The sequence below is a fragment of the Gavia stellata genome, chromosome 4 (assembly GCF_030936135.1).
Source record: "Gavia stellata isolate bGavSte3 chromosome 4, bGavSte3.hap2, whole genome shotgun sequence".
In the NCBI taxonomy this organism is placed as follows: domain Eukaryota; kingdom Metazoa; phylum Chordata; class Aves; order Gaviiformes; family Gaviidae; genus Gavia; species Gavia stellata.
Window position 1 is genome coordinate 76,154,691 of NC_082597.1, and position 26,317 is coordinate 76,181,007.

Consider the following 26,317-nt stretch of genomic DNA (forward strand, 5'->3'; position numbering starts at 1 on the left):
TCATGTTCTTCAGGGCAGAGGCCTCATACCACAAATGCCCATGATCATCTCCAAATATTCCCTTTATTTATTTTAGGAGCATCTGAGCTGTCCTTCATCAAAGCTTTTAAGTACAATCTAACTTCTGCAGCTCTTCCACCTAATCCTTACTCCAACTAGCTATATATTGAATGCAAATACCGTAACAAGTCTAGGATTTAGCCCAATACAAGCGCAATGCTTACTTAGAAGTAAATCAGAAAATCAAAATGAAACACGTAACTTTAACTCTGCTTGTTACAACTACCCATAACAGGTCTGCCACTCAGCTCTCCCAATGTAAAAAAAGCATGGATGAAATAGAATGACTAGGTATATTGACATAACATACATTAGAAACACTGACACTGTAACCACTGTTAACTAAAAATGGGATTTTCAGGACTATGCAAGCCTGCATCTTTATGTGAACTTTAGACACATAGTTCACTAATCAGTCCCTGTCAGACTGAGTAGCTTAAATTTCTATGGTACATAGTGACTTCAGAAAAGAAGTCCTAGTAATAGCATCACGGGTCTGAAAATCAAGCAGACACACAGAACTCTTTGCAGGGTTACCTATTCAGCCAGAGGCAGCAAAGCCAAGCCAGCAGTAGAGATAAAATAATCACCATCAAAAGAAATTCTACATTCAGCTTGCACCAGAAGAATTTGTGCTTTTTGCTCAGCTTTGCCTATAGCTACGTCGCACGTATTTGTGAACATCCACTTGAAAGGACTGTTTTGAAGAACTGTGTGCTAATGAAAGGAATCAGAAAGGCTGAATTTGCCACTGTTAACACTATTTAATGAAAACAGAGAGAAAGGTTTACCCAGAAAAACACTGTTGAGAAATGCCAATATCTGTCCACTGATCAAAAAGTGACTTCACCGAAAATGGTGATGAAGGCATTCGCACCTACACATCAAAACGGCAACACTTACTGTATAAAGGAAGCATAAGCAAAAGGAGAGAATTAGGAAACTTACATTTGGCTGAAATAGCATAATGTAAAAATGCTGTTGTGTAAGTAGACAAACCAGCCTCAAATGTTACAGTAAGGTCTCTAACGAACCTCAACAATTTCTGGGACAATAACATCTATATAGACAAACACATACATACACAAATACATAGATACACAAATACATATGCACAAATTATCAATCCTTCAAACACAACTATCTAGATCCTGGAAATCAAGCCAAGTTCTCACTCCACTTTGTAACGTAAACAGTAATAATCCGGCAGACCAATTGATGTCACGCTACGTAAAAATGTATGTGGAAAATATTTCTTAATGACAATGCTGACATTTTACACATTTTGCAGTGTTTATTTGAAACAGCAATGGCAAATCTTATGTACCTAACTTTTTGCTAAAGTTAAAAAAAATTTCCCTTTTTTAGATAATACAGATACCAAAATATTACAAACTTTGGTATATGTCAGGATACCAAATGAAGAAAGGACTCGCCTCCTTTCAGAGGCTTTCAAATGGTGACAAGTCCTGAGCTAGTGTGAACATGTGTAATTCCACTGAAGTTAGTCAAACAGCACTTTTCTACAGCAACTAAGCACCTGACCCAGTGCTTTTTACATTCTTTCTTTAGTGTACCTTCCTTTAGCTGCCCCAGAGGCTGTCTTCAAGGCTGACCAGCACTATCGTGCCACCACAACCATGCAACACAGCTCGGGGGCCACCCGCCAGCCGCGGCCCCCTTCCAAGTGGTGTGCTATATCCTGGCACTGGGGACAAACCTGGGCTTCACACCCCAACCACCTTCTTGCCGAGGCAGCTTTCTGGAAGTACGGCACTGCCTGGTTTTGCTTTCAGATAAAAGGAGACAGCTCTCAGTTTAACAGCGTAACCACCATCAAGCTTGTACCCAACATGTAATTCGGGTCCCAAAATCCTGCTGGTGGTTTCAGTGTTTACTTCTGCCTCCAGGGACAATGACTTGGTTTGCAGGAATTCACTGAATGAGGTCTGCTCACCCTTTGATATGTGGCCAGGTCTCACTGATGGTAATGAGAATTATGCACAGTTATTAAAGGATAAGAGAGCACTTCACATCAACACTTGTTCCAATTCCCCCAACAAAAGATTTCATTTTTTTTATTTTCATCTTGCAATGATAAACATTTACAAATTTTTTGCAGCTGGGCCAGGTATTTTTGCATATTCTCTTTCCTTTTCTGCTTCTTCTGCAGCAAGTTAAAAAATACCTTCCGAACAAAAACCAGCTGAAAAATTACAGTGACTTGTTTTTAAACTGAGCAGAGCCAGTTTCCTACTGGGAGAGATCATTTTGGGACCTGTTCCAGATTCTCTCAGAGCTGCTTTCCCACTCACTGGGAGCAGCTCTGCGAGCCTTTTGCCACACCTACACCCAACCTGTACACGCTCGCTTAAGAGAGTTACACGTACCAGCGCTGAGCAGCAACCTGAAGAGGAAATGCTTGGGAACACTCCTTCCGCGGGGGAAGGAGTTGGGAAGCAGTAGAGTCAAGAAACAGCAGCCATAAGCAAGATGGCAAAACAGTAGCTTCTGTGCAGGCCTACAGGCACAAAGGTAAAGGTGGAAAAAGCCAATGCATTGCTGTGCTACTTGTTTGAATCTTTCATAACAAGCATTTTAAAAATGGGAAAATGCCATAATAAACAGGTTCAAACCTCAAAACTGCTGCAGACCTTTCTCAAATTGACCACCATGCAGGTTGGCATCCCCTCTGGTTTTAACGCAGCGAGGCTGTACTCACAACACCAAATATAACACGCCCAAGAATGCTCCCAGGGTCTGAGGCCAAGCGGCATGTCTCCCTCAACAGACCTCAGCGTTCAAGCCAGGGTGGCTACGCACTCCAGGAGGAGCTTCCAGGAACCCTCCAGCCCTGTCCCTGCACAGGGTCTGGGGACAGCATTAGTGCCAAAATCACATCAGGAAACACTCTCAGCAGTTTGCTGGTACAGACCGTCGCCTCCCAGCACCCCAGAGCACACGTGAGCATGTGTTTGTCTATTAACACAGACGTAGCAGAAAATTCTTTGAAAATGGTCTCATCCTTGACCTAGAGCTTCCACCTGCGCTCTCAGTACTGACATTATGCTGAGCTGGGACAGGACGGGATTTGTATCAGGACATAAATATCAGAGCAACAACTCTGCTAAACGGTGAAGAGCGCTGACTTTCAGGCTGGGCTGTCAGTTGTCCAAATGTTGTATCACCTACTAAGGTGTGTCTTAACAGCAAGCTCTGTTACAATGAAATTAGTTTGGCCTTTTACGTTAAGGCCCTCCAGTTCTGCAGCATTCTTTTCAGCTGAAGGAAATGCTTCCAGGTCTCCTCATACAGTTTATCCTGACACCGTAACAGAGGAAAAACGCCTGCAAATAATTGCTTTCTATCTGGAGAACTGGAGTCCTTTATCACTTACGTATACTTACTGGGAATCAACTGGCAGAGAAACAAAGAAATCACGTTTTCTAGAAAAGCCTGCACTCCAGTGATACAGTAAGTGGAAGAATGGCATCCACTTCATTTTTCCTTTTAAGCGCATTATTGCTGTACACACACTTATTAACGCTCATGTTACAATCCCATAAAATCCGTGGGTTCTAAAGATGCGGACTATGTTTTACCTGGGGAAAAGGAGCATGGTTCCTCCTTCCAAATCAGTGAGCGGAAAGCACTGTTACTCTCAAACACGATCCAGGCACACACAACGCACCTTCTCCTTCCTCTGCCAAAGTATATATCTCATAAAGCAAAGACAAAACAGCTTGAGGGTTACAAGTAACTCATGTTGCAAAAGTTTTCAAGTCAAAGCAATCAACTCTGGAAGAATTGCAATGGTATCACACATTTTATTCCAAACCTTGCGATTTTTGGTATCTTTTCTGCTGGTGTTATTTTCTGATGCTGTACGAATATATATTAAAAAACCCTCTACTTTCATTGAAAAGGAAAAGAGCATGTGTTCCTTGCTGTCACCACTGCCCAGAGAAACGTGAAAAATGGCTTCCAGCTCTGAAAGCTCAAAAACCAGAAGATGAAGAGAACGAATCCATGCATGATCACTTTTTTAAAATCCCATGATTTTTCAAACCCCTCTCCTTTTGTTTGTGGGGGATCTGACTCATAATTTTCAGAAACAGACAGGAAGCACTGCAGACATCTTCAAGCGTTTCCTCTCTCCACTCTCCCACCCACCCCCCTCGTCTTTCACTTAACTTCTGGACACTTTATTATTCCTTCGCTACGTCAGCCATGAAACAGCGCTGCTCTGCGCCGGCTCCAGCGTGCTAAGGTACCCGAGACCTTCTTTTGCCCAAATCAAAGGGGAAGGTGCCCTTCCTCCCCTCGTCAGGACAAAGCGAGGCTTTCACACAGCCCCCCTCTACACCAGCTGAGAAAGCGAAACCCCTCCACCATGCTCCACTCCACTGCAGCCTACGGCATCGCGCCGGCAGCCCCTTCCCAGCAGCGAGCGAGGCTCCCCGGCCACTCTGCCGGAGGAAGCCCAGGCCCCAGGGGCTGGCGGGGCAGCAGCCGGCTGTTGGGAGGCCGAGCGCTGGGCACGACCCTCCCCAGCGCCTCCCCGCAGGGGGGTCCCGCCGAGTGGGACCTGGAGCAGAGAAACAGGATGAAGAAGCGTTAGAAGGTAATGTGCCGGGAAAGCTTTTTTACCTCGCTCGGTTTATTACAGCGCTTCCTTTCATTGTATACATGGGAAAAAAATCATTTCCCCTCAGCCGTTCACCACCAGGACCCATCACCACGCTGGGCAAGCGGCTGAGTGCTGGCTGGCGGGAGGCAGGACCTCGGGGTCAGAGCAGAGCCCTGGCCGCAAGCTGTGAGGAACTGTCGGGGGTTTTTCAGCTTGCCCTGCTACAGCAAGCAGTTTTCGATGACCATGGGTACCCAACACATGCCCTCAGCCAACAGGCGGGTGGGGAAGGGGCAAAACCTGGCATGTGAGAAAGGCAGGCGAGGGGACGGCACACTGACAGAACTCCAAGGCCTCAGGAAAGGAGAAGCACGAGGCGACAGGAGTCCTGCGCCTGCTGGAGTGCGGGTGGGAAAAACAGTATGAGCGGTGACAGAAGAAAAGAAAGGCCCTGGTTTGAAGAAGACCATGCAGCTACCACAAGGAACTAGAGCAAGGTGAGAAGGTGGTGGGTGATGGAGTAAGTAGTCATCATTACTTACTCCTGCATGACCAACGCTCGAGCGGTGCGGTGGGGTCCGTGGAGGCATGCAATAGAAAGCTACCCGTTTCCCTTTTCGGAGATGTCAGCTCTCTCAGGCTACTCTTTTTTATTTTCGTAATGAAAAAAGTAAGTAAGCGGGATACATTTTAGCAGCCCTTCCCAGGAAGAACGCCTTCCACCTTTCAGGGTACTTTGTGTATTCCATCTCTTCGTGTCAGTGTACGGTCTTAAACGCAATTACAGGCAAGCCTGAGATCCTGAGGTTTATATCCATGCCGCCCTGGTTCCCGTAGGGACTTTGACTGTAGCAGCGAGGCTGCCCTGCTACTGGACAGTTTCCCTGCAAGGGGAACCTGGACACAAAAAAAGCATACCAAAGTTCACATCTAGTTTCAAGTTAAACTAACTGGTGTACACAACCCCCATTTAAAAAGTCCTGCTAAAGTCAATCTAATATTGTGCAACGATATTCAGCAGAGTAAAACTATTCTAACCTTTTCCTTATCACTCCACAACCCTCTTGGACTGCTACCCATTATCACAAGAAGTTAACCCACTGCCTGGCACATTAAGATTAAAAACCTGCTCACTGCCTTAGCTACAATTCCCTGTTCATTTGTGCACAGTAAATAATACAACTCGGCTATAAGCCGACCTGAAAAGATAGTATAACACCCCACCCAAAAATCAGCTCCATTTTTATCACCTTTCCAGATTGTATTGCATAATCAAACGCCAATCGACTATCTCCGTGGTGCAGCTTTGCGTATGGTTACACAGTTCTTTCTCCAAGTCAAACAGCACCACATTGTCTGGGATAATCTCATCCCCTCACATAAACAATTAGTCTGCTATATTTTGATTAACACTTCCGTTTAAGAGGACATTGAGATGCTTCAGCCCAAGTGGCAGAAGATCTGGCCTCCTGCTAAAACAGACATGCTCTTCTCAAGCTTTTTCTCTGATTGGAAATCATAGCTGTCAGCCTTGCCCCAAGTACTTCTCTGAAACAGAACTACCTATTATTTGACACAAGGAAATAAAATAGCATTGGTTTACATGATGCCCGACACTTTTTTCAGTTACAAGACTCACAGGTCACAACATTCAATAAAAGGACTAAGTTGACCCAAATGCAGGAAAGGGCAAAAGTAAACATTGGGCGAGTTCATTCATTTCGTGTTACAAACTTTCAGAGCCTGACTGTCTCTAAGCAACAGTCAACTCCATTAGCACAAATCATCTACTAAATTGTTTAAGTATATGAACTCATATTGCTTAGAGAGAGCTAAGAAGCACTCACATAAACTGTTCTAATGAACAGTGATGTGCAGCCACTGATAAAAAATAGCTTGCAGAGTAAATGTATATCCACAGCCTCAGTGGTTTGAAAAACTATTCACCAAGTCAAAAGGCATGATAAACTCTGATACCGCAGTTTACTCGTATATAAATTCTTCCCTCAGTATAGTGCCCTAAATAAGACACCAGAAGTTAACTGCTCTCCTGTGATCCATTAAGACATAAACAGATATTGTTTAAACCTAAATGGACAATCTTCCTTAGAAAAATGGAAAGCGGAGCCAAGGATTTATGCCACCGCATGTATGTTGCTGCTTGCTACTCTGGCAACTTAAAAGGAGTACAAATTGTTCCTGCACCTCACAATGCAGTTCATCTGGTCGGTCTGCAACTTTGTATTAGCAATTATGCAAGTTGGAAATCAGCCTTTGTTGTTTCCTTTTTCTAATTCTCAATCTGAAGAGGTTTTAGAACATATTTTTGTTTATTTTTACCTTTCAAGTTTAATTTTTTTTTCAGGGAAATGAGCACCAAAAATAGCTATTTGTTTGTATGTAAAGCTCTGTGTTTATACAAAAGAAAAGTTTGTATCTAACTTGTCATCCTGAAATTAGAAAAAAGTATCACAGCACTTAGACTCACCAAAGTTGCACGTTAAGTGCCTGCCAACTAACTTTGTACCAATCTTGCCACAGCTGTGGAGCAGACCTTCAACTCGCATTTGGATCAGATTCTCTGCTGACTTACTCTGGCAACGCAGTGCCCAGAAAACACCTGACCGGCAAGCGCTCAATTCACCACCTGCAAGAGATGACACAAATATCCCACTTCCCCTCCTCCCAACACATGGTAGCAAAGGTGGCAGAAGTAAAATAAGACTTCCCAGCATCCCCCAGCAATACCCTCTGGCCAAGACCCATTTGACAGCAGTTGCTTCTGCATTAGGGCTAATATGGATCAAAAATCGAGACACACAGAAATTCATCTGGTCGTTCAGGTGCCAGTTTAATGTGGGAACACCAGCCTCCAAAAAGAAAATCCATCATCTCCAGAAGTCAAAGAGCCACTAGCCAGCTGGGGCAGTGTTGGAAGTCCTGTCCATTGCACCTCCTTGGAGAGTTCAGCATTTACCGAAAGGATCTCATTTACATCTATATCATTATAAAGAACCTGTCAGCATCTTCCAGGCAATCCTCAGTCCCTTCACATGCACCGTCTATCCCAAAAGATCCTACCTTCAATCTAGGGACTGGGTAGTGGAGGAGTCATCGGCCTCCTGAGATAAATCCCTAATCTGGGCAAAGATCAATGCATCTCCTCCTTCCTGCAAACCAACGAGAAACCAAAGCTCGTTGGCATCCTGAAAGTCAGACTCTCTTAATTTTTCAAACTACCCTAGAAGCAAAAACTGTGCATAAGACTGACTCTTTAGTGATAACAGATAATCACTTGTTATCTACTGTTTGGGTTGCATGGACCCCCTCCTGCTCACATTTTCCCTTCAACATCCTTCTACCAACCACACAAACTGCAAGTGCTTTGGCAGAAGCAGTGTCAGTGGTACAAACTATACCATGAAGCACAGCCACTGCCAGCACAAACTGCTCTTTCAGGACACCGGAGCTCAGTAACGAGGACAAAATGAGCTTCCTCTTCCTCCACAACTGACACAGTAGATTAAATGCTGGAAACGAGGAACCAGAGTGAACCACCTCAGGCTGCCTAGCCCAGAGACCAGGACCAAACACCACACAGCAAGCTAGCAACATACTTTGCATGCATAGGAAAACCATCCTCCCTCTTCTCTTCTTCAGCTAGATTAAATAACCTACCTCATTTCACTCAGAAGGATTCAGTCCCATTTTATACGGAGAAGGACTGAGAACTCATGGAAGATATTTAAGGCCCAGCTTACAAACCAGATCCATATTCTTTCTGGCTGCAAAAGTCAGGGAGAAAAAACTGTGCCTGTTTTTTAGTAGAAATAACGTGTGTCTTCATCAATCCTTAGAAAACAAGCACTCAGATCTGACCCCTCAAACTACCATCACATAAAAACATCCTGTTCTTGAGCAAAAACAGCCAGAACACAGAAATTCCAAAACCCCTTCAACAGATAACATTATCCACCAACCTAGACACCCACAGCCAAGGCACAGAGACCATTCTGACAGTATTTGAAGACACTTGAAGACATTTCGTCACTCAGGCAAGTCTGGGAATACACTATCTTCGGTATCCTCAGAGGACTGAATTGATTGGAAGGAAGAGCTGACAAGATATTTTCAGTCCTTTCAGGCTAAAGGGATAAAATGCCTCTAGTTCTTGTATGACCTCTGCTAAACTGAGGTAATAGATGAAAAGCAGCTACTGAAAAAATGCTTTCTTTCACTCCAGCTTGCTGGAAATCTTCATTCTTTAATCTGGACATGAACTTAGTCTCTTTAGTCCACGCACTTGCCACTACAAGCTAAACTATTAAAACACATGTATCTCAAACTACATAAAAAAAGGAGGTACAAAGTGCAATTGAGACTGAATTCTCCTTGATTCATTATGTCTCACTCACATCCAGACAATCCCTGGACTCCATATGCTTTCCTATAAAAATGTGTCCCAGAGATGTTCATGTTACCAAACAGGCTTGAACGAGCTTTTCCTGTCTAGCATTTGATCTTCTGCACAGTCCACATCACCCCAAAATTTCTTTATAATGAAGAGATTTGCTTTATATTGAAACAAAACAGCTTCTGCAGTGTAATTCATATTCTCATCCAGTCCTATTTTAAGCCCCTCAAAGGCAATGGGATATAGCGCCCTAATTTCCTTGAGTCTATAAAATGAGGCAGTTGAAAGTATAAGTCCGTAATGACCTTTTCTACCACACCCATCAGATTGTGGGCACACTGAGATAGTGCATCTTTTATGGAAGCCTACAGTCTCAAAGACTTAGCGAAATACTTTGATTTTAAAATTTTCCTTTGGTCCATAGATAGCTTACTCTTGACTCCAAATCTACAAAAATCATTCAGCAAAGTCTCTTCTATTTCCAGTGCCCTTTGGTGCCTGACTTCACAAGCGTCAGGCGATTTTGTGAAATAAGTAATGACTATGGCAATGGACAGTCATAACTATCAATTCTCTGGCAGAAAAAAAACTAAGCTCTTCAGCCACACACTCCATTGATGCCCCCGCAAGATACTGTTGCACTGGGGCTCTCTCTCTCTTACCTATCTTGCAAATATCACATTTCCTGCACCATTTTCCACATCCTGCTTAAACTTCACCAAATCATACTTTTTTTCAAATCAGCTATGACTCTTGCAGCCCCCCCCAATTTCAGCAGTTTCAAAGCCACGATACAATTTCTGAACAAATACAACCTCCTATGTACTATCTCATTTCTAAACTCCAAGCTTGCCTGATGCGACCAGAAAACTTTGATCTTGCCACTCTGAGGGGATGCTACACTCAGATGATTGCAAGAGCTAATTATCCCCAAAAATGCTCTCCTGGGAAAGCTTTTGGCTGCTCTGAAGTCCATTCCAGGAACAATCCATTCTTCAAGTGGATGATTCAGGAGGGTTTGCATCTTATTCAGGAGGTTTTGCAAGTTATGAGAAGGAAAGAAAAAGTGATCTCTTTTTCAGCAGAGTCAGTCCTTGAAATAATCCTTTGATCTTCTGCCTAAGGCAACATCTGCAACTAGCCTCTAAAGAGTTCATTTAGGTGAGGCATCAAGGTCACCCTGCTGCTCCCAGATCTGTGAATGCCTGTGAAAGCACAGCTCTATTAATTCCTGCAACCAAATGGTAAGCTGTTCTCAAGATGCCTCAGCATAGTCCTGACCATGTACTTTTTCCTTAGATAAATTACAATGAAAATGCCTGAAATTTTAAGCACCAACAGGAGTTCTCCCCAAGTAATTAAAAAAAATTTATCATACTTTGTCACCTTCTAAACTCCCCTTTGTCTTTCCATACCTATGTCTCCACACCTGGATAACTGATCTGCAAGATAAGTGATCTGCAAGATCATTTCTAAAGTCAAGTCTCTGCTGAGGCTCAATCACAAAGCAATCCAAACCTTTCCTCATCTATATTTTGTGGAAAAATAGATCAGGACCACAGCAAATATATTTTTGACCATCCCATTGACACACCTTGCTGTTTGAGAGTGGGTATATTGCCTGCTCATTTCCCACACTTGTCCAGACAGTTTTTAATTGCTGCCCATAAAAGGTTTCACTTTCACCTGCAAATCATCATTCAAAGTGTTCACTAGGAAACCTCTTTGCTTTGACTCCTTCTGATGCACCCAGTCCTTTTTTCAGATGGCGTTTTTATTATTGCTTTAATTCTATCTGCAAGGCTTCCAGTTCTTGTATTAGAAATCATATCAATTCTCTGTGGTGTCTTTTGAGGGTGCAGTTTTTTTCTGTGATTGCTTCTTGCACTATGGCTCCACAAGAACACCAGTCACAAATTTCCATTTTGGAAGTTGGATCCATCTCATGATACCAGGTTACCATTAGTCACAAGCGATGATGTCAGTTCTGGAGACTTAAGGGCTGTTTCCACTATAAAGAAAAGTTTGAGATGGTCTCAGGTATTTTCTTCATCATTTATCCAGAAAGAATTTATAAATTCTTGTTTTCCTGGACACAGGAGAAATCAAGCAGCAGGAGTTGCTTTGATTACAGTTTTCAGAGAGAACAGTGCTCAGTAACACACTTTCATTTTTATTGCCCTTGGGTCAACTTACCAGGTTTTCTCTGGCAATGACTGAGGTTTTTGTCCTACGTTCTCTGCACTTTTACTCACTTAGGCCTGTATAGCTTGCCCTGTCGATGCTGAATTCCTAAGAAGCTTCTTGGGTACCGTGGCTCAGCTTTTACTCAGGGTTTACCAAGTGTATGTGCTTTGGGTGGTGACTTCTATTTCTTCAGCTATCTGGTTGCAGAAAGAAGGAAGGATTTTATCTCAGACCTCCATTACAAATGAAGAACAGTAATTACACTTACCAGTGTCAATGAGGTTCCACCCAGCGTATAACATGACAATAATGCCAGCAAGTGTAAAACTCTTTTCAGCACACTTTTTTTCTTGTAAAGATAAACTTTATTCTGCATCTTTAGATATATATTTTAAAAAAAACCCAACATTTGACACATGGAAACTTAAATAAACTAACTAGTTTTGTCACAACTGGCTTACTGCAAGGCTTACCATGAGACAAACCAATATAAAACAATTTATGCAACTTAGCATTGAATATCTTACCAGATCAACGTTTATAAAAAGAGCACTGGCCCAGAACTTGGAGTCTTTGGTTGTATTCCACAACTTGTCAATGACCTCGTGCAAGTTGCTCCTCTGCTTGTGTCCCATCCCTTATTACAATATTTCCCTTTAAACGTACTTTAGATCCATGGCTGAAACCAGCACTGTCCCACTTCCAGCTCTACTCAGGTAAAATGAATCTATTAAGAACTGCCTAATCACAGTAGACACTTTAATCTGCCATAGAAAGTAAATGAACCAGATGAAACGGTCCCGCGGATAGGGAGTTTGACTCCCCCAGCCTAATGCACAGTATTGCTTCAGATGAGGTGCTATAACAGAACTTTACATGTAATGGTTTTACTATATCCTAGATATTACATGGGGGGCAGGGGGCGGGGGCGGGGGGTGACATACAGTAATTGGTCCTTACATTCAGTGGCAGAAAAACCTGCTCAACTACAAAAGTTAATACAGGCAAGACTTAATGCCTGCCAGGTCCTGACCTTGCTTTGTTTTTGCAAGAGAAGTCATTGCTAACACAAACTGAGCACACCTCTAACCCAACTCCTACAGCTGCCCATGGTCCATAGCAGCGCCCTCTCTGAAGAGCCAGATGCCTGCCTCTGAATGGTTTCATGATCAAATCCTAACCAATCTTTTAGTACTCCTGAAGATCTAGCCAAGGAAGTAGAAATCTTAACTTGGATGCTCTTCAACAGTATCTTGACAACTGCCTCATGACATATTTGCAGTTTAAGACTACAGATTTGCAGGTGTGGGACCTACATCATGTACAGGAAATAATGTCATGAAACTTTGCCGCTAGTTTGTTAGTTACTTTTTCTGAGTATAAGAATATATAATATATAACAAACTGTCACCTACAGCCTGACACAAATAAATTATTACCTCCTCACCAACAAAAAAAAAAATCCACTAAATTTTCTGTATGTTATTTTGTACTTTTACCATTTAAAGGCAAGGATTTTTTTTTTCTGTATTCTAATCTTCTTTATAAATAACATACTGTGATGACAGCATTGATATGTAAGGATATCTACAAAGATACCTGAAAAATCTTATTTGAAACTTGGACTTCCTTTATGCACTGCATTGTCAGCTTTACTGTTCTTACAGCAACACTAAAATCCAAAATATTTATTACATCAGTTCATTACTTATAAAACCTGTTTGACCGTATAGCTTGACTTACTAAGTTCTGTCTTCAACCTGAGAAGCATTACAGACATTACTCTACCTGATTTTTACATCAGCAAGCCTGATGTAAAAGCTCACATGATGTGAAATTCCACAAAACTTTCTACTTAACCCTGACTTCTCAGCTCTCGGTAAAGAGTCAAGCTCACTGAGCCCTGTTTCTCAAATCTGGAACAGGAGTGAAGTCTAGGGACTGGCACCCTCACGAGTGGCAGACAGCAAGGAGAGGACGGTACATTCGGTTGAAACTGAGTCTACCTTAGCAAAAGGCAATAACCTAAGTCGAAAATTGTCCAAGATATCAAAGTAAATACTACTAACAGGCAATTAACCTTTATTTATTGTTTCTGAACAATAAAAAAGTATTAGCCAGATTGAAAAGGTGACTGAGAATATTTTAGCAAAGCATGCTACTGTTTCAGTTACCTGGAACAACTGGGGAGCCCGTCAGAAATCTAAGCCCAGCCAACTTTAAAATGAGATCAACAAGGTCATGCAAAAAGCAATGTTGCCAGTCTCAAGTACTCACATACCATTAGTTAGCCCTCCCACCTGCAAAGCATGTGGTCTGATTTTAAATTAGTGGAATAAAATTACTACTAAATTCAGGGCACTTCTTACACACATTTCATTTGTGACCATTCCGGTTTTTGAGCTTTTCTCCACATCCATGAGGGAGAAGCTGAGGATATCCAAAATTCATAGAGCCTTGGGAGTTGGACTTTACAAATAATGTCAGGTATTGCAACATTCAGGACAAAACTATACTAGTCACATTCAACTTAGCTGCCCCCTAAAGCTGCCTCGTCAAATTATCCACATCACAGTGTTCAAGATTATACAACTACACAAAATTTCACTGGCATCAGGATGTAAATGCACACCAGAGCCAGGCAAAATTCCCCATACTGAAATTAAACACGTCCTGCAGCGGTGGCTGGGGATGCCTCGGTGGCTTGTGCCTGCTGCTCCTCCAGCTTTCATCCAAGGCACCCTCAGGGAGCAGGCAGACAGTTGGGTGGCTCAGAGCCTCCCATGCTTGTCCTGCCTGTGCTCTGCACACAGGAATACCAGCACACATTTACACTGAGAAGAGGAAGAACCCTAACTGGGTTGCTGTCTTTTAACTGTGGGCAGTTAAGTATAAAAATTTGGGCCTTACCATGAGCTTAAGCAGTTGTTTTCCTAATCCTCCGACTGCATGCTTTCAGCTGCCCCTGCAACATTGATTAACTTGTGTGTGTCAAGCGTAGGGAAAAAAAAGCTGTTTGAAATTCAAACAAGTCCCTAAAAGAAAATCAAGATAAGAAGTCCAAGCATTGAATCATAACAAGTTTCTGTATTTTGAGAGTCATAAAAAGCCTTGTTTCAGGGTTTGGTTGTTGACTTTTTTTTAAATGACATTGATTTTGTCTGCCAGAGGTCAAAGAAAAAAAACTTGATTACTGTTCTAATATTAATTCTTCGTACAGAGAAGAGCTGTGGTAAGCTTAACTTATAAGTGCCAAATAATAACCACCACACTTGTATATGTTCTTCTAGCCTCCTTCTGCCAAGTAATTTCACATAAATTCCAACTCCATGCCCTCATTCATGTGGCAGCAACAATCTAAAGGAGTATTTCAACTGAACTGCCCAAAATTTACCATATAAGATTACCGAAGTACCACAATTCATTATATATAACCTTAGTTGTTACCAAAGCATTGGGCACCGCATGCACTTAGCAAGTCAGCCATAAATTGCAAACGATAGTACGGGACCACATCAGTAAGGACTGTCGTGCTTTTACAAAGAATTGCGTAAGGTACCACAGGCAATCTTAAAACTATTTCTTTCTGAGGAACTGACTTTGTAACTCAGACATTCTCTTGGAGAAGGTAGTATCATTATGCATTTCCCTAAACACCACCAAAAACCCTGAGAAAAAAATATCAAATATTCAAGACCATAGTAGCCTCCGCACAGACCTCCACCATTTGAAATATGAAAGTAAACAGCAGCAGTGACAAGCAGATTTCTTCCATGTGGAGCAATTTGAAAAGAAATAAGACAGCTTGCCAGTAGCTTTCATAGCTATTTTCTGTCAGCAGGGGACTGCGGATCCCTCAGTAACTGTCCATCATCTTCTCTTCCTCTTCAGCCCTACTTCCCTTCTAATCTGTGCTGCCTTTTAGACCGCGCACATCAGTTACTGCCCTGCCACACACACCTACCTCTTTCCATGCACCCTTGCTCTGCCGATTTCTCTACCGCCTCACCCTACACTCACCAACACACCCCTCTGCACCCATTTCCCCCCTCTCCTCTTCATCATCCAGGGGCCAGTGAGGGAGCACCCAAAGGACAGGGGACACTGTTTCCCTGTTTTCTTTTCTGCAACCTATAGCAACCCCATGGTCACTCATCAGCCAGCAGAAGTAACGGCAAGGAAAATTCTGCTCAGGTGATGTGATGTACCTGTGAAGGCCACGAAAGGCTGGGGCAGCTTCAGCACAGGCAGCATCTCAAGCTGCCAAACCCCAAAACATTCCTGCCAGCACGAAAGGACCCCCCAAACTAGAGGCACAGAAGGCAAGCTACTGAGCAACAGGAAGAGGGGAAAAAGCGCTCATGGACATCGTTTGCAAAACCTGCCCAAAGTTTATAATGACAATTCACTTAGCTTCCTAAGTCAAAAGGTAAACCTTGAGCAGAAGAACCAGCACTGCAGGAGCTCTGGAAGGGGTGGCTCGTTCTCATGAACACTGCAGGACAGTGCAGTAGCAGACTACAGGCAGCCCAGCCCTGTCAACACTTTAGGGTCCTCCTTCCTTTATTATTAAGCAATACATAAGACGTGTTTTTAAATCACATGCTTTGGACAAAGCTTTGCCTCTACTCAACAGCAATCAAAAAAATGCAAACGAATGTAAGAAGTGGACAGAGATTTGGGCACAGAAAGACAGTCGGAAAGACAGCACTAGAGCAAGAAGACTGCTCCTGACACAATCTTTTGGCTACCACAGCCAAAACAGCCCCCCAAAACCTCAAGCAGTACCTAATACAAGACATGAATAACAAGTATGTTTTATGCCTGTGTTTTCTCTTTCCTGGTTTAACTGTTTCCAATTGTGTAATCAAAACTATTACCTTGCTTGAATGTAATTTCTTGGTTGAAGTTTGTTTCATATTTGAAGTGAACTGAAGTAGTAAAAACAGAAATTATTTTTACTTCTCCAGAGATAGGGAACACAAAGTAGTTGGACAACCGAAGCTGTCCTGTGCCCTCCAGGAAAGGAATCCGGAAATCCTGGGATTCACATCCCACAGAGCTGCACGTCAGGTTGGGGCCTCTTGGTGCCCAGTGCCAGCACAGAGAAGAAGCTGCCCCTGCCAGGTAACACCCGCTGACCTCCGCCACGAGGCAGGTACCAAGAAAGCACATGTGGTCGTAGGGTTCTGAACGAAATCCTTCCTCAACTCACTGCTGTCAAAACCTGGGCAAATTCCCAAAGGGGCAGAGAAGGACAAGCCCTCCGTGCTGGAGGAGAAGTGGGTCTGGAGACAGGGGGAGGCTCTCGACACACAGCTGCAAGATCCTTTTTTTCAAAACAGGGATAACCGATGCATTTTTGCTTATCCTGTTCTCAGAAATGCCACTTCCCTTGAAACTTTCCACACAAAAACATTCAGCCCCAGGCATCTACCTTGGATCCAAAAAGCCAAGGTTTAGCATCGTTATAAACAGCTGAAACCAGGACCTATGTCAGGAAGTGTGTACACATCTACATAGCGGTGGAACTACGGATTCGAGTAATTAGATGGAATCAGATTTACAAATAACAAATGAAGGTCTAAAGGAATCAGTCATAAGGCCTTTTATATCCTTAATGTAATTAAAATATGCATCCCTGAATAAGTGACAAAATAAAACACAGACCAGGAAAAAAGTAAAATTTCTTTTCTCCATTTTTTCCATAAACATCCCTAATCAAGTAGATCGAAGTCACACTTGAACTTCACCCTTCTCCCTTTCCTACAAGAAGTAACAGACCTTTCAAAGCAAGCAAAAACCAGACTTCCAAGTACATTAAATACACATGCAGAGGACTACTGGGTTCCTGCTATTGCCCAACAAACAGGCTCACACTTCAGCCAAGCAGCAGCAGCCTGAACCATTAACAACGAAGGGCAGCGGGTTTCAAACACCTCGCAGGACAGTAAAACACCTGGCTGAGCAAAGGTTCACGTGCTTCTTCAGAGATAATGTTCCAAGTTGGGGAAGTCAAAGACTGACCTGACTTTTTCTTCTGTGCCACTTTTAAAATATAGGATAACCTTGATTTCTAGTGAGTCTGAGAACCATGTAAAGACTGTTTAGTTAATCCTCTCATTATGTAAAAGGAAGTTAAATCAGACTTAAAGTCATGCAAGTTAAACAATCTCCCCTTTCTCTCCTGACCACTGCCCATATTACCCGTAGCCCAGCTGAGAACTACAGAAGTTGTAATAGCCACACTATTTGTCTCTATTCAAAACTTGAGTCCTCTCTTATTTCCATTACTACTGCCACACAGCTTACAGGTAAACTCACTTTTACATTAAATCAATTGGTTCTTTCCCTAACCCCAATTTTCTTTCCACTTCTGTTTGATAATGAGCTCTTTGAACCAAGGATATTACATTTTAGCATACAGTCTCATAAATCATAACACCATAATTAAGTCTAATCCTATGTTCCTTCACACCCAAGCTGTGCTCTATGTGCGAGTAAAACTTCTGAAACAAACAAACCCCCTCCGGGGCTCATTACTTGCTGCATTCCCGCAAGGATGCTTTGTGGAAAGCTTTGTCTCATTGTTTATTTAAAGACAGCACTGTTGTTAGAATATTTGAGATGAGCATCAAAATAAGTTCATTATAAATGGCAAAGCTGGAGTGGTGCCTAATTGCTAATGTGAGTGGATAATTACAGAGGATATAAGCTTTGATATATGTATTGAATTGCAAGGTATGCAAGATACAGAGTTGTATTTATATGTCTACATCTCTGCTTATGTGGCATTTATTGTAAGATCAATGAAGATATTTAATAATGCATGTAATAAGTTTTATGCTTAAGAAAGTTATCACAGAAAAGAAATACACCATATAGCTGAAAAGTGTCATATAATGGGCCAAATTATGTACCTAGGTACATTAGCATACATTCAAAGTAGCTGCAGAATTCAGACCAGTGCTTTTGCATGAGGAAGACAACCAAGAAAACGTATTTCTGAAAATGCTAATCCTACACAGTATTTAAAAAAAAAAAATTAAGAAACAATCAAAACTGTCAAATCTCATTGGTACTGTCAGTCAGGAGGATAAAGTACCTACGTAATACAACATACAAGTACTTTTGCCCACAGGAAAGCTGAAATTCATCTTCCCTTCCCTCTTCTAGGTATTATTTGATTATATAAGTATCAGAATTAAATTATGAGTAATTCTAGTTATGCCACTCTTACTTTCTTCAGGCTTCTTATTCTTTCCTGACTAATTATGTTTTGTCAGCTGGCACAAGAAAGAAAAATTTGCTATTAATTAAAGGACATATACCCTGTTCCTTAACCATAGCTTACATTTTCAGACAGTAGGAGAGAAGGGGAAAAAAAAAAAAAATAAGTAAGTGCACTGATGAAAATACTACATTGGTGCATCATCAGTCACTACATCTTTTCTCTTAGCACCGTTCCTGAGGCCACCAAGATGACACATTAGCCTTCGTTGCATTTGGAATATTTTGATTTATGCTGTTCCATAAGCACTTTCTACTTAATCTTGTCTCTTCACAAAGTATGACTGACTCAATCTATGTGTGAAGTGCAACTTCAATAAGACAACTAATGCACAAAAGCCTGGTGAAGGAGCCTGAATAAAACTGTCATACTCATTTTGAATAAGAAAGTTCTGGCAAGTGCTTCCAGAAATTCAGAGTTGTTGTTGAAGAAAAATTAACATTAAACTCAAGAAAACAAGTCCGAATACTCTACAAAACACTTTTTGCTGCTAATTAGAAATAAGTCTTAGCACTTCTCGTCATCCACGGCCATATATTACCTAGCAGGCAGCTCCTGCTGCATGCTCCATTAAGTATGTTCCATGAGGTTTCTTCCTGCTACAGCACAGAAGTGCGTTTATGGAGGTGAGACAGGAATGCAGCTACTGATGGTGACTAAGAGGCCCATCATCAAACTTTCCCACAGCTGATGCTGGCCGTTGTTGTGCGTTACTTTTTTTCCGCCTCTCCAATTGAGAATACTTTTTTCCTCTCATTGTACCGATAGGTGATTAATAGCAGCTCGAATTCCCAGCATGCATCACTGCCAACATTTACAGCCAAAATACTGGGGAAGGTGATCGAGGTTCAGATGCTGGTCTAGGACAACTTAAGATACCTGGATTCATTGCCTAGCTCTGCCGCGTACCTCCTGTGGGACAAAAAGCTTCCAACTGTGCAGAAGCTAAAACACACTAAAAGCTCAAAAATGGGGAAAACACCACATTATTAGCACAGCTCAATAATCCAGTGCCAAATATATCTTAAAATGGCAGAAAGCTACCCGTGGATGTAAATGCCTTTTCCCAAACATTTCCTTTTCTGTACTAAATTGCGAGACTATCAGCTTATACTTTCAAAAGCATTCTCCTTTTTTTTTTTAAAAAAAAGGGGGGGGGGCGGGGCAGAGCTCAAAGAGCCTTGAGATTGGAAAAGCCAGATTACATATCATCAGCACCTCAGAGCAGCATCCAAACCCAGAATAAGCCCAAAGCCAAGCAGAAAAAAAGAGCAGGGGATTGCTTGGACTCTCAGTACAAGTATCCAAAGACCTGCAGTAGCCAACGGAGAATGTTGAGCCCTAAAACCCTCTCCTGTACCATTGCTCAGAGATGCCCCTCTCCACTTGGGATCCACAGCCTGGAACATCCTCCTGCAGACACATGGTTATACCTCTTCTTCCAGAAACTAAGCACAACTGCTCTCTTTTAAAATATGGATACAGGAGGAAGAATTCGGAGCAGCGCTGCCTGACTTCCCTGCCCCTGCCCCCATCCCACACTAACGCGCTAACCCCAGATGCGGAAGAGGTTCAGTTTCCTCTTCTGACTAAGAGGGATCAAATCTGAAAGCAGAGCCCTCACACTCACATCCAACAAGTGCTTATAGTAAAGAAAGAGTTCAGAGACAAGGACAGGAGCACAGGTTTCTTCCAGCTCAAAGAAGTGCCCCAACCGTTTGGGTCCCAGCTACGGAATCTCGTCATTCCAGTGATTCTCAAACCCTTTTTGTAGAGGAAGGTGTAGAAAGGCATTCCTGCCTTCACTGGCACCACTCAGCATGCTCACCTGGACACAGGGCCAAGAGGCACGGATCCCGTCTCCTAAGCAAGGAGGTTAGGACCTCCTCAACTGCACAAGAGGAAGATTTCCACACTTCGGTTATAGTAGATATTAACCTGACCCTACACTTGATCTGAATAGCTCAGCTGCATCTTTCTTTCGGCTTTAAGTTTCCTGGGGAAACTGAGCACGTGAAAATTTCTGGACTAGCAAGTGAGCAAAAAGTATTCTAAAACACATGAAATAGCCTTTGCTTAGAAATCTCCACCTCAAAACTAATCTGTTGAGCTGGTTCAACTCTTCAACGAGTAAGGTCTGCTGACGTGACAGACCTCCCCTGCTTGGAGAGGTGCTGTGCACTTTTTTATCTTATTTATAGAATGGCCTCACTCACGCTTTGTTTAAGAAACAATTAGCCTTTGACAGCTTAAAATAAACAGGACTCTCTCCCTGCTCCAGAGTCACTAGACCTGAGCTGGATTTCAAGTCCTTGCAACTGCATGAGACTCAATGGAGTCAATAGTGTAAGCGACAAGTTAGTTTGCCCATCACCTTTCAAAACAGCACCCTGAGCAATACAGGCAAGGGCAATAAAACAAGGACCCGCATCAGTCAAATGAAGTGAGCAAGGAATCATTCCCCCTCCTACCCCACTTTGTCCTCACCAACAAGCGGCACCTCTGGAAGATGAGGCCACCTCTTTTCAGACGTTTGCGAACAGAGAACCTGCAGGAATGCAGGAGTTTAGCCATAGCTGCACACCAAATGTGGAGCTGGGCAAACTTCTTCCCTGAATGTACAGTTGTGGTTTTCTGCCTCTAGTGTTGCTGCAACCGGTCCAAAGGCAGTAATTGCAATAGCTGGCACAGGTAACATGCCATGGCATCACAACTTTAAATCTCAGTCCAACCTCTTGCATCACCAGCAGAGGGGTCAGCATTCCCATTCAGTAGACATGGGAGTTTTCCACTGGTGACTTCACATTTCCTTCAAGGCCTTCAGCTCCTCAACTCCAGCCTCCTGGCTCTGTGGCTGCCTTTACCATGCCAGGGAGCAGGACACAAAAAAGCTGTATTGAAAAGCTAACAGAGCTACATCAGCGTTCTTGAACTCCTGACCTGCCGCTGAAGGAGAGACGCACACAGGAGTCCTGTCTCATCCCAGGTAGTTTTCTTGAGCTGGGTTAGCTGGCTAAAAGACAGCCTGGGTAGTCTGTTAGTTAGGGTGTTGGCTTGAGTTCCATTATTTCTTCTGGTAAAGAGCTCTCATGTGCCTTAGGCAAGCTTTGGTCTTGGCTTCCTGTCTATAAAACTGGGGATAAATCTCCTGCCCTAACTCCAAGGGATAAGGGGAGGATCAGCAGTCTGAAGACTGGGACACAGGAATGCCAACATGTATTCAAGTGACACGCAGTTGTACAAGCACCAGTCACAGCAAAAACGTCTATGACTATAGACAAGCAGGTGTTCGCAGAAATGAGGAACACTTCTCAACATGATTAAAAGTAAAAGTACGGCAAATTTAGCTTCCCCCAGATAACAGAACACGGCAATGAGAAAAAAAAAGAAATGCTGGGGTTATAAGAATAAGAAACAATATCCAGTGGTGAAGAGTTGCAGAAAGCAAACGTTTTCAGACAGGATTTAAAATTACACGAGTCAGAGAAACAAAAGGAGATGTGAGACAAAATAGAGTGTCACGGATAGAGAAGGCACAAAATTAACAAATAGAGGAGCAAACCATGGAAAAACACTTGTCAACGAATTAAATGAGTGAACAGCAAGGATAAGAAGTAATAATAAGATAAAAAAATACTGAAAAAGAGCTGGTGTTCAAGCTCCTTTGTAACAGTACCACATCAAGTAACTCAGACATTCATTGTCTGCATGTTAATACTGCCCTTACCTCACCCTACATTACCCCATTGAAGAGATCTAAGGAGACAGGGAGCCTAAGACAACATACAAGAGCGATACCCAGGCACATGTTAATTAGCAGCAGATCAGCCTTAGCAAGTATAACTGTTACTCTGAAGGTACCGCTAACGTTTAAGCGGCAAATGACACTGACACTGAACTAGAGTTTGAGCTGCCTTGTCAATCGGATCACTACAATTCATGCAGTGCAGGAGATGTTTCCATTGACAAAGGTTTCAGGACATGCTTACTTTGGGCACACCACAAAGCCACTGAAACTACAGCAGCTCTCCTACAAACATCAGAGGGAACCACTGCACCCCCGGGACATGTCACGACATCCTAACTACGTGATGGTTTAAAGAAAGGTATCAATGTACTCCTATTGTCATTGGCCGTGGTTTTCCGTCCTGGATTCCAAAAAGGTGATTTAAAGTGGTCAAGGTTAATAAAAACCTCAACCAAGCAGGACTAGTTCCGTGAAGTAGCCACGGCTAAACTACATCTTTTCATCCCGCAAAGAGAAAGAAGAGCTCGTGGAAACAGCATCCCCATGAAATTAAGTACCTGGTTATAAATATCTGATCATTAACAACCGCAGATAAGACTTCAGGCAAACACAAACCAGAAGTAAAGGGATGCACGTTTAACGAGCTGATTACGCCGATGAGCAAGAAAGCTATTTTTTTGTCCTTCACGTCTTTGTCAAAACCTCTCAGACGTGCAATAAAATAAAGCCTTCCCCCCCCAAAAAAAAAAAGCAGTTAGCTATAAATGACGACTACATTAACGCATTTGGGTACAGCACAGGGTTACTTCTACAGAGCGGGTCGCGGCACACGCCGGGTGCGCCGGTTTGGGCTGGCCCGCCGGCGCAGCCCCGGCAGGAGCCGAGCGAGGAGCGCGGAGCCGCCGCCGGGCACCGCCGTCTGCCCGCCCCGCTCCGGCCCGCCGGTGCCGCCGCCCGGGCCCCGCTGCCCCGGGCCTGTGCGAGAACTTCTCTCATTCCTCCCTTCTCCCCCGGCTCATCACTTCCTACTTTCCCCTCTCCGCCGCCGAGGTGGCGGCGGCGGCGCGCGCTGCCGGCCGCTTCCTGTGCTGCAGCCGGCGCTGCCCGCGGGTGGCCGCCCCCAGCGGGCACGGCCCGGCCCGGCCGCCCCCCCCCGGCCCCTCACTCACCCCAGCGTGCTGATGAACCCGTTGACAGAGCCCTCCGCGTACAGGGACACGATGTCCCCGATGTACAGAAAGCTGGACATTTTCTCAGACATTCTGGCTCATTTTGAGTTGGATTTCGCACTCCTCCCCTTCAAAAAAAAAAAAAAGAAATAAAATAAAGCCGATCCGCGGGGAGGCCGAAGAGACGAGGCGCGGCGGCGGGGCGAAGGCGGGCCGGGCGCTCAGCGCGGCCCCTGCGGCGCTGCGCGGCGGCGGGCGCGGGCTGACATGAGCGCGGCGCGCTGCCCCCCGCGCACCGCCACGGCTCGGCCGAGCCCGGCCCGTCCCGCCGCACCGCCTCCTGCGCCTCCGCCCCCCGCCCGCCTCCGCCTCCCGGGACCGCCCCGCCCCGCCGCAGCCGCCCCCGGGCAGGGGGTCCTAGCCCCCGAAGCCGGGCCGTGCCTCGGGCTGCCGGTCAGGCCGGCTTCGCGCACCCGCCAGCCGGGAGAGGGGCTCCAGAGACCCGCGTAGCTCCTCAGTAATTCCCGGCGGGCCGGGGATAACCTGCCGCCCCCGGGCGCGGGGCTGGAGACGGCTCCTTGGGGCTGTCAGCCGAGGGAGGCAGCGGGGCAGGGGCGCGGAGCGGAGAAGCCGAAGCGGTGGCTGTGATGGCGCCCCTGCCCCGGCGCTGCCTCCTCCGCCCAGAGGTCACCGTCGCGCCGCGCTTAGTCTCATCTCCCGCTCGTGTCACCCTCTATTTTACGGCTTACGGACTTTAGGAACCACAAATCCTTCATGTTTTTTTAAACCAGAAGCTAACCGTGCCGCAATCCTGTGCGGGAATTCCCACAGCACACATTTCTGTAAGAAAACTGCCACCAATTTAACAAAACCCCCTCAAACCAGAGAGCCCAAGACCGAGGGCCAGCCCATGAAACCACACGTCCGTCGGTGGATGGAAGTGTTTAGTTCAAAGGAAAAGCTATCGCCAGCATTCTTGTTCCTAAAAACACTGTGCATTCTTTAAACAAAATGTAATTTCCACCAACAGCTTTAAGAATCAAAGTATTTCTACTTTTTCTGATTTTTCAGCTATATTTTACCTCCCAAAGACAACTTTCCTAATTACAGGCAAACTCAGCAGTAGTACTGGTTACTCGGTGTATTTTTCCCACAGATCGTTTGGATTAAAAAAAAAAAAAGCCCACAACCACACAACAACTCACCCAGGTCTAACAGCCTGATCAAATACTAACTCTCAAGCGATAAGAATATAAATCTGGTTGCAGGAATGTGCAGACTGCTGGAAGTGAGTAATAAGCTGAGGGTTTCAGACTTGCATTTAATTTCCTACATCTACAGCTTCCAGCCTTATCTCACTTCTGAGCATAAATTCTTGACATCAGAAATGCTGAGTCTTCAAAGTAAAAAAAAAAAGTTTTACCATCTAGATGAACAGAAAAAAATCTGTTATGCCATTCTGGAGTTCCCTCTTTTGCTCTTTTATGGCAAATATTTTGGAGTTGTCTCTTTTTTGTACCCACCAGGATACAAAGACACCACCAAAGACCTGCATTTGCATTGGGCTTATGTACGCGTACACACGCAGGCCCTAGATCTGACACTTCACCAAATTCTTTCGGTTCAGTCTTCTGGAGTAACCACAATTGTTAAAACATTTCTGGAAAAGAAATATGAAGAGAATGGCTGCCAGAGCCCTTGTTCTGGAACCAGCCCCTGCACAGGAAAAACAAAGATAAGGTGTTTCAAACTGCCCAAATCACACACACTACATCCCAAAGTTGGACTAAATTAAAACTTACCCGAATTAGAAACTGAAAGTCAGAGCAGCACAAGGCACTGAAGGGGGAGAGAACCTAAGGCTCCCTGCCCACATGCTGACTAAGCAAAAAGCACTGACCCAGGGTCCGTCCCAGGAGCCACCACGCAGAGGGCTCAGGCGTTTTTTCATGAAAACACGGTTCTGAACAGTTTGAGCTCAGGGCTGAGCAGCAAAGGCTTTACAATGCATTGACAATATTCTTGGCCCTCCTGACCCTGTTTACCTCAACCATTTTATACCAGGCTTTAATGGCCTAATTAAGATACTTTAGCCAGGGAGGTTTCAGGTTTCCAAGCAGTAAATGAAATCCTGGCATGCCTTAGATCAGTGGGAGTTTTCCTGAGGATGGACTTCAGAACTTGGCGGAGCAGCAAGTTTGCCTCTCCTTTGAATGCCTGGAAGCAAAACCCCATTTGGGACCGTTCACAAGCCAGGAAGGTTCTACTCCGTCGCCTAAACATAGGCTTCTGGGGCCATTCGAAGTGTCCTTTGATACCTGAGACATCCCTGGAGATTGTCAGCAGGGAAGCAGGACTGCTATGCCCTCCACAGCTCTGCCTGCCTGTGGGCAACTGAAAGGGCCCCGCACGTTTTGGCATTAAAAGAAGGTAAATTCAGGTCACTTTAGAAAATTATTAGCATTTGCTTACTGTGGCAAAGCCAGAACTGATAGTAGTCCTACTTGCAGTAGTCTTTGCCTCTTTCCCTCCCAAGGAAATCAAGGCACAGGCTGCATTCTCCAGGCTTCTTCATCTTGGCTCGGGCTGGAGCGCGCCAGCAACTGGAAGCTGTTACCACCTCGTAGCTCTCTAGTGATATATATGAAATGAACTGGAAATGTCAATCCAGTTCCAAGCAGTGATGGCTATTAACTAGAAATGAGTCGTACGAAATCAGCGGTTTTGAGGAGAAAAAAAAAAAGTAACTGTCAAATCCCGAAGGCAGACAAGTATTCAAGCAAATGCTTCGTTTTAAACCTGTCTTGTTAAAAGAGTC

The 26,317-nt window shown here is 44.1% G+C and overlaps 1 protein-coding gene across 3 annotated transcripts in view; it reads right to left on the minus strand.

The window, feature by feature from the left end:
* Positions 1-23,591, minus strand: part of ITPR2 (inositol 1,4,5-trisphosphate receptor type 2) — a 262,612-nt gene extending 239,021 nt beyond the window's left edge. For all 3 annotated transcript variants that reach the window (XM_059816601.1, XM_059816602.1, XM_059816600.1), the window contains exon 1: positions 23,500-23,591. In XM_059816601.1, the coding sequence (XP_059672584.1) occupies positions 23,500-23,591 (92 nt within the window). The remainder of the gene's footprint in view (positions 1-23,499) is intronic.
* Positions 23,592-26,317: the final 2,726 nt, after the last annotated feature.